At 35.3% G+C, this 7,199-nt stretch overlaps 1 protein-coding gene across 3 annotated transcripts; it reads left to right on the top strand.

The window, feature by feature from the left end:
* Nucleotides 1–1,143: 1,143 nt before the first annotated feature.
* On the top strand, nucleotides 1,144–5,474 carry LOC120071548 (two-component response regulator ORR22). 3 transcript variants are annotated; one of them, XM_039023876.2, is made up of 6 exons: nucleotides 1,144–1,658; nucleotides 1,932–2,084; nucleotides 2,338–2,739; nucleotides 2,822–2,898; nucleotides 3,090–4,331; nucleotides 5,051–5,474. In XM_039023876.2, exons 1-6 carry the CDS (start codon nucleotides 1,511–1,513, stop codon nucleotides 5,120–5,122), a joined length of 2,094 nt encoding a protein of 697 aa, XP_038879804.1. In that variant the 5' UTR covers nucleotides 1,144–1,510; the 3' UTR covers nucleotides 5,123–5,474. The 3 variants fall into 3 exon arrangements, with proteins under 3 accessions (XP_038879804.1, XP_038879806.1, XP_038879805.1); XM_039023878.2 differs by having other exon boundaries at nucleotides 1,195–1,658; nucleotides 5,031–5,474; XM_039023877.2 differs by having other exon boundaries at nucleotides 1,195–1,658; nucleotides 4,828–5,474.
* The last annotated feature ends 1,725 nt before the right edge of the window (nucleotides 5,475–7,199 follow it).

The raw sequence follows: 7,199 nt of genomic DNA, 5'->3' as shown, positions 1-7,199 counted from the left end.
TTCTATAAGGAAACAAACTACTTGCTATATCCTATTACTTGGAGAAATAAATTCTCCCATCCCACTTGTATATTCCAAAAAAGATATATATATCAAAGAGAAAAATTTATAAATAACTTTGAATTCATTAGTTGATATTAAATATTAGTTTGTTAAAAAAAATAAATATTAATTTATACCTCTAAACTTTAGATTTGTATCAATTAAAACTCAAACTAATAATTGTGTCAATCTACACTATATTTCAGGTTTCTTTCGACTAATATTTGCAAAACTTATAATTTTAGTCAATTAAACTCCTAAATCTTCATTAGCCAATCAATTTAGACCCTCCATTACCTTTGAAGATCATTCATACATTAATTCTCAAATGTGTGCATATTTCTTCATGTAGGTTTTACAAATAGATAATGAGAGTAAATGCATAGACGGTTCTCAAAGAAAATTTAGATTGAGAGTCGAAATTGATTTATTTATGAAATGTTAAGGGGTTTAATTGATGTAATTATAAATTTCACATGAGGTATAAATTAATACACTCATAAAAATTGAGGATTTAAATTGACATAATTATTAATTATGGGTTAAATTGATACAAAACTCGTTTAGAGGTATAAATTGATATTTTCTTTAAAAAAACAATAATCTTAGATGTTCATATTTCTCACAATAACAAGTTAGGTAATAGAATAGAAGAAGTTATTTACCTCAATTTCGATTTATTCACACGAAAAAAACATTAAAGGAATTAGCTTCTTATAATTATGATTTACCCAAAGAAAACAAATAGAGGAAAAAGATTACCTTTTAAGGCATCCATAATTACTAGATTCTAAAGAGGATTTGAAGAAGAAAAAAAATGGATGTTTTGAATTTGGACTAAGTTGCTGTTAAATATTCTGGCAAAATTGAATTAATGAGAGATTGGAATTTAATGGCATAGTAACAGTAGAATTTGATTATCCACAATGATCACATGGTGGATTACAACAGTAGAAAAATCACGACCGTTGATTTGACTGACTTTTTTCTGTGATGAATTAAGTTTGACTAAAATGGCCATTAGACTCCCACTGTGAAAAAAAAACCCAAAGTTCTTCCACTTTCTGCGTATATGGATGATGGAGAAAGAGAAAGTGGAACAGAGTTTACCTTAAAGCAATTATAATAAGACAACGGAGGAAAAAAGGAAGAAGGGTTTGGCTTAAAATACTCAAAAAGATTTCTGTTTTATTTGATTCAATTGAATTGAAAATTTGTTTTTTATTTTCTTCTTCCTTCCCTCTGTTTTGGGCTATCGCCATCATTGGCCATTTCTACAGCTTTCTTCACTTTCTGTAATCTCCTTCTTCTTCTCTTGCTTCCGCCCAATCAATTTCTTTCGCTAATCTCATCTGGGTTTTTGAGAAAAATTAAAAGGGGGCTCGGAAAACATTGTACCCACATCGAAAATTTCTCGATTTCTCTTTTTCTGTAAGATCTCAACCCCTTTTTTCTTCTCTCCTTCACCATGACCGTGGAGGATCATTCTGTTGTTGCAGTTGGTGATGATGGCGCCACTGATCATTTTCCTGTTGGGATGCGAGTTCTTGCTGTTGACGACGACCCTATTTGTCTCAAAGTACTTGAGTCTCTCCTCCGTAAATGCCAATATCATGGTTTGTTTTTCCTCTCATCTTATGTATTTCAGTTTTGATTCGTCCGTCTCTGTAATCTTAGAAAGTTTTCAAATCAATTTCTTCCTCTATTGGTGAAATTTTGGGAACAGTTTGGGGGGTTTTGTGGTTTTGTGGTTTTGTTGACTAATGTTAGTGGGTTTCTTCTTAAATTGTGTGTTTTGGGATTTTGGGTGTTCAAATCTTCCAAATGGTTCATTGTTAGTGATTTAGGTTGTGGGGTTTTTGTTTTGTTTCGTGTTCTACTTCCTGCAGTTACGACGACGAAGCAGTCCATTGAAGCTTTGAAGATGTTGAGAGAAAATAGAAACAAGTTTGATATGGTTATCAGTGATGTGAACATGCCTGATATGGATGGTTTCAAGCTTCTTGAGTTGGTGGGGCTTGAAATGGACCTACCTGTAATCAGTAAGCTTCTTTCTCATTATTTACGACATCCTATGTCTTTACTCTATCTTGTCGTGTTTTAGATACCAATGTACTGTTTAGGATCAGTTTGTTCTGTTTCTTCTTTTTTATGGTTGTGTTGCTGAATAGATGAAATTAATGTGGTCTCTTTATTGCCAGGATTTTTGAACAGCATTAATTGTCTTGTTCTTCATAGTAGTTGCTTTGGTTATTGACTTTTCATTTTTATGTTTATGTGTTTCTTCTTCCCTAGTGTTATCAGCACATAGTGATACTGAGCTTGTTATGAAGGGGATTGCGCACGGTGCATGTGACTATCTGTTAAAACCAGTTCGAATCGAGGAGTTGAAAAACATTTGGCAGCATGTGATTCGGAGAAAAAAGCTTGAACCGAAGGCAAAAAACAAGTTCCCTAGTCAAGATAAGGTTCGAAATGGAGGCCATGAAGGTGACCAAGGTTTCTCACCAACTAGTAATGCAGACAACGCAAAATTCAATAGGAAGCGGAAGGACCAAGATGATGATGAAGATGAAGAAGGAAAAGAGAATGGGCTTGATAATGATGACCCCTCGAACCAGAAAAAGCCTAGGGTAGTGTGGTCAGTTGAGTTACATCGTAAGTTCGTTTCAGCGGTTAATCAATTGGGTCTCGAAAGTAAGTTGGTGCTTGAAAGTTGAAACTATGTTAGTAAATTTGTGTTTCCCTAAATCTAATAATTTTCTTCACTCTTAATCAGAGGCTGTGCCCAAAAAAATCCTGGATCTGATGAATGTTGAAGGACTTACCAGAGAAAATGTGGCAAGTCATTTGCAGGCATGAATCCTCCCTTTCCTACACATCCCCAAATTACTCTAATTTAGCCGTAGCATGATATATGTAGAAACAGTCACAGAATAAAGAGGAAGATCGTTTACTTTAGTATTTTTTTACTTGATTGATTTATTTGTTTGCAATGATTTAACCAGAAAACATGATGAAAATAAGAGCGTTTGTGTGTATTGCAGAAATATAGGCTTTATCTGAAAAGAATCAGCAATGTGGCATCCCAACAAGCTAACATGGTTGCTACATTTGGGAGTAAAGATGGCACTTACATGCGCCTCGGTTCACTAGATGGATATGGAGAGTTACATGGCTTTGCAGGATCTGGGCGGCTTCCAAACTCTTCATTATCCTCTTATTCACCTGTTGGAATGCTTGGAAGATTGAACTCCCCGGCTGGAATGAGCCTGCGTGGAATCACTTCTTCTGGACTGATACAGCAAAGCTCCCAAAATTTGAACTGCGCCATTAATAGCCTTGGCAAGCTCCAACCAACTACTATGCTGCCTCCTAATCAAACTACTAATATGCTTCAAGGAATTCCAACGTCACTTGAGATCAGCCAGTTGCAACACAGCAAGTCCATCACTCCCATTGGGGACTTCAATTCAATGAATGAGACTTCCGCATTTGGAGTTCCCAGCAGTTTTTCTGAAACTAGAGCGAATATTGGAAATTCAACCTATTCGGTTTCTCCTGGCCCATTGATGTTACAAGGAACAATGGCAACATATGGAAATCAGACTTCCCTTAGAGTGGATCCGCTAAATGGAGAAACTTTTGACATAGACATAGGCGGTTCAAATTTTTTGGATCCTGAACCTTCTAATGGAAACTGGCAGGGAGCAGCACATTTGTCTAGATTCTCAGCAACTTCGTTGACCCCCAATGAAGCTTATCCCAATGATCAATTGCATGCAATGAACACGAGCATTTCTTCTGCCCCCTCAACGATTGGGAACATCTCGGTTGATTTTTCCTCTAGAAGTGCAGGTTCAGCTCCCTTACTGGATTCAAGAGACATGCAATGCCAGGCAAGGGTAGTTGGCAGCGTTATTCAAGCTATGAATACCATGCCAAAGCAGAGATGGGAAGAACATAAACATGATTACAATCGAAACGTGCAGCATAATCTTGGTGCAATCAATTCTCTTGTTTCTAACAATGGGACTCTAACCCCATTAAGCCAGAGTTTCAATCAGAATAGTCTAGTATGTGATGGAAAGGTCAGTTCATCTTTGATAGTCCCATCAAATGCTGCTCCACTGTCCTTCCCTGAACATAGTATGGTTGAAAAATTGGGTCGGAACACAAAGATGAATGTGGATGGAAACTACCTTTTGAATCAAACAAAGTCACCGGATGGATCAATTCAAGGCAGTTTCGAGTCCTTGGATCATATCATGAATTCGATGATCAAACAGGTATAGTCAAATTTCTTGCTAAATGTTTAGATACTGCATTCTGATGTGCCTTCAATTTTTCAATTTTTTTTCTAAGTTCCTTTTATATGAAAATTCTCCTCCCTGTTGAAATTGGCACCTGACATAATTATATATATAGACATTTCTTTCTTTCGAACGGTAATGTTGTTTCCCTAACCTCCTCTGTTATGGTTGAGTCAAATTGTTCCTTGCTGTTATAGTAATACAAATACAGATTGTCTTACTGCAATCTAGTTTGCCAAACATGGTAAACGGCAAAGATCCCATGTGATTTTTCTCTGTAGTGATATGAAAAACCAACATACCAATGTTCTACGTTTGGAGATAGCTAAACGTTCTCGTTTGATTGTAATTTGTAATCATTATCATACCAAGCAAAAGCCCTAATTAGTCTCTCACCATATGCAGATTAGTTGTCATCAGAAAATATCATCCAAGCATTAATTTTTTTTTTTTTTTTTTTTTTTTGCTCAAGCAAACTTGTATGCATCATAGACAGGTCAAGTTTCATGGGCCATTTGTTCATCAAATGCAGTAATCCTCGATTTTAGATCATGTTAGGCATTGCTCCTGATCACACATGAAGATTTTTCCTGGATGGATATTTTATCACCATTATTTTCGGTTTTAGACCGCTCTTTCTATATGTGTTGTGCATCTTTCCTGATCGAGTGACAGGATTCTGCAAAATGATTCAGGAACAAAATGAAATACCAGAAATGAATGGAGAATTTGGATTTGATCATTTCTCTTTAGGATCATGTATTTGAGATCTCTACCTGCTGACTGTTGGATGGAAACAAAGGCATTAACAGCAATTCAGTGATCCAAAGCAGTTCGTGTATGTACCATCATGTAATTCTTTGTCGGTTTGGTTTCTTTCTACAAGGCTCCATCTTTGTCTGTTCATCCATTTACTGATGCAAAACATCTGGTTTCGAGGTTGTTATAACGTAACAGCAGACAATGCCCCTCCTTTTCCTTGTTCATAAAATAATGACAGGACAACTTCAGTTTTCTCTTAACCTTTTTTCTTGTCCTTTGAGAAAGAAAGTTGCTTGAAATGTAACATGAGAAGCCTACTGTTTGATTAATTAATACAGATTTCCAATGCTTCATTCATTTGGGAAAGTTTGGAGGGGGCAACAATGGCAGTACAGACGGTTTCTCCACATGTTGGTTCAAGTTCAACAGAACTCATAATCTTTTTGAATCAATAAATTTCAGTTCATATCAACCCAAACGAACTGATATACAATAGTGTATTTGGATATTCGAGTTTAGATATTATGTACGTAATAATCATATATATATATATAAAAAGGTCGATCAAAGTGGAAAATGTAAGTTTTACTTCTGTCCCATCTCGGTTTAGCTCATGAGAAATTTTTTTCCCTCTCCATTCCTAGCTTAAATGAGATTTCTCTGTCCTAGAGCCATCTCCGTAGAAAGAATAGACATCCCTAGCAACAAACCATTCGTTTTTGCCCTCAGTTTACATGGATTAGGTGCTCAAGGAACCATCACTTGCTCTGCTGATTTTTGCATAGTTTGAAAGTAGAATTGCTCAATGGAAATACGAAAGAGTTCTTATTCTTGTCGTAGTCAAAGTCAAAGGTCCTGGAAAGGGGGACCAGTATGGTTTTTTTTACAGATGCAGAAGGGTTAACCTATTCTGTTCTTTTCTTTTTTGTGGCAGAGAGTTTATTAACGCTATTATCCAATTTATTCTGTAGCAAAAAACAAATATGCTTGACGTGGTTGTGCATATCAACATTCTTGTTGCCAATAAAATGAAACTTAAAAATGAAGAGAACAAAGAGAAAACAACATTTTCTCATTAAAAAAATACTTAGGTACATCTCGAGCATCATTTATCTTTTTGCATCCCATCAAATTGTCCAATCATAACTTGTTATGTGGTAAATTTTGCTTTTTCCTTTTTGAAATATTTTAATTTTGTTTAGATGTGAGTGGTGAAAAGAGATGAACAAACATGAGTAATGTCCGTGATGTACCCAAGTATTACTCTTTTCTCATTACATAACCAAAAAAGTTCCATCAAGAAAGCCATGGGAATAAACCTAAAAAAAAGATCTAGACAATTTGAAAAGAAATTATTCAAGGAGGCTGCTATATGACAGGAAGTTTTTCATTGATGAATATAGAAAGAGAGAAACTATAAAAGTATTTCAAATTTATATCTAGTAATTATTAGCAAACATGTAAATGCATTCAATTGTTATTATGAGACAATCAAATTATAGCAACATCATTGAAGGAATAATATTACTTACTCGAAGGCTACAATATTTTTTTCCACTGAGTAGAAAAAAAGTTTAAATTGAGAATTTTATCCCTATGATTTGGAAAAAGTTAGAATTTTGTCTCAATTGTTTTAAAAGTTAGAATTTTGTCCTTGCAATTTTCAATGGTTCATAATCATTGAAAACCCATATATTTGGTTCAATCCTTGATTTTTCTCAAAATCGGACTGAACCGAAACATTCACACACCCACCCAGCAGCAAAAGGTGGATACAACTTAGTTTGTTCTAGAAACCACTAATTCAAATGTAGAAGTTTCAACTTTTATCTCGAATCATTGGGCCATATGGGTGTCACAATCGAAAACTTTCGAATATGGGACGGGTGATTGTGCAACACTTGCTCTAATCCAGTGAGCAAGTCAGCCGTGTAAAAATCAAAAGTCGCGGATAGTGCCGGTATATGATGTAACCTCCTGATAGACCCTCTATATTTAGAAAATATGAAAGAAGAATTAACAAGAAAAATAGGAGGGGGTATAGATGTAAATGAGGAAGAGAATATAGGTAGTTAGAGGGGA

The sequence above is a fragment of the Benincasa hispida genome, chromosome 2 (assembly GCF_027475165.1).
Source record: "Benincasa hispida cultivar pf3 chromosome 2, pf3_genome.v1.1, whole genome shotgun sequence".
In the NCBI taxonomy this organism is placed as follows: domain Eukaryota; kingdom Viridiplantae; phylum Streptophyta; class Magnoliopsida; order Cucurbitales; family Cucurbitaceae; genus Benincasa; species Benincasa hispida.
The sequence above is the reverse complement of the archived record's forward strand: the minus strand, read 5'-3'. Positions and strand labels throughout refer to the sequence as shown.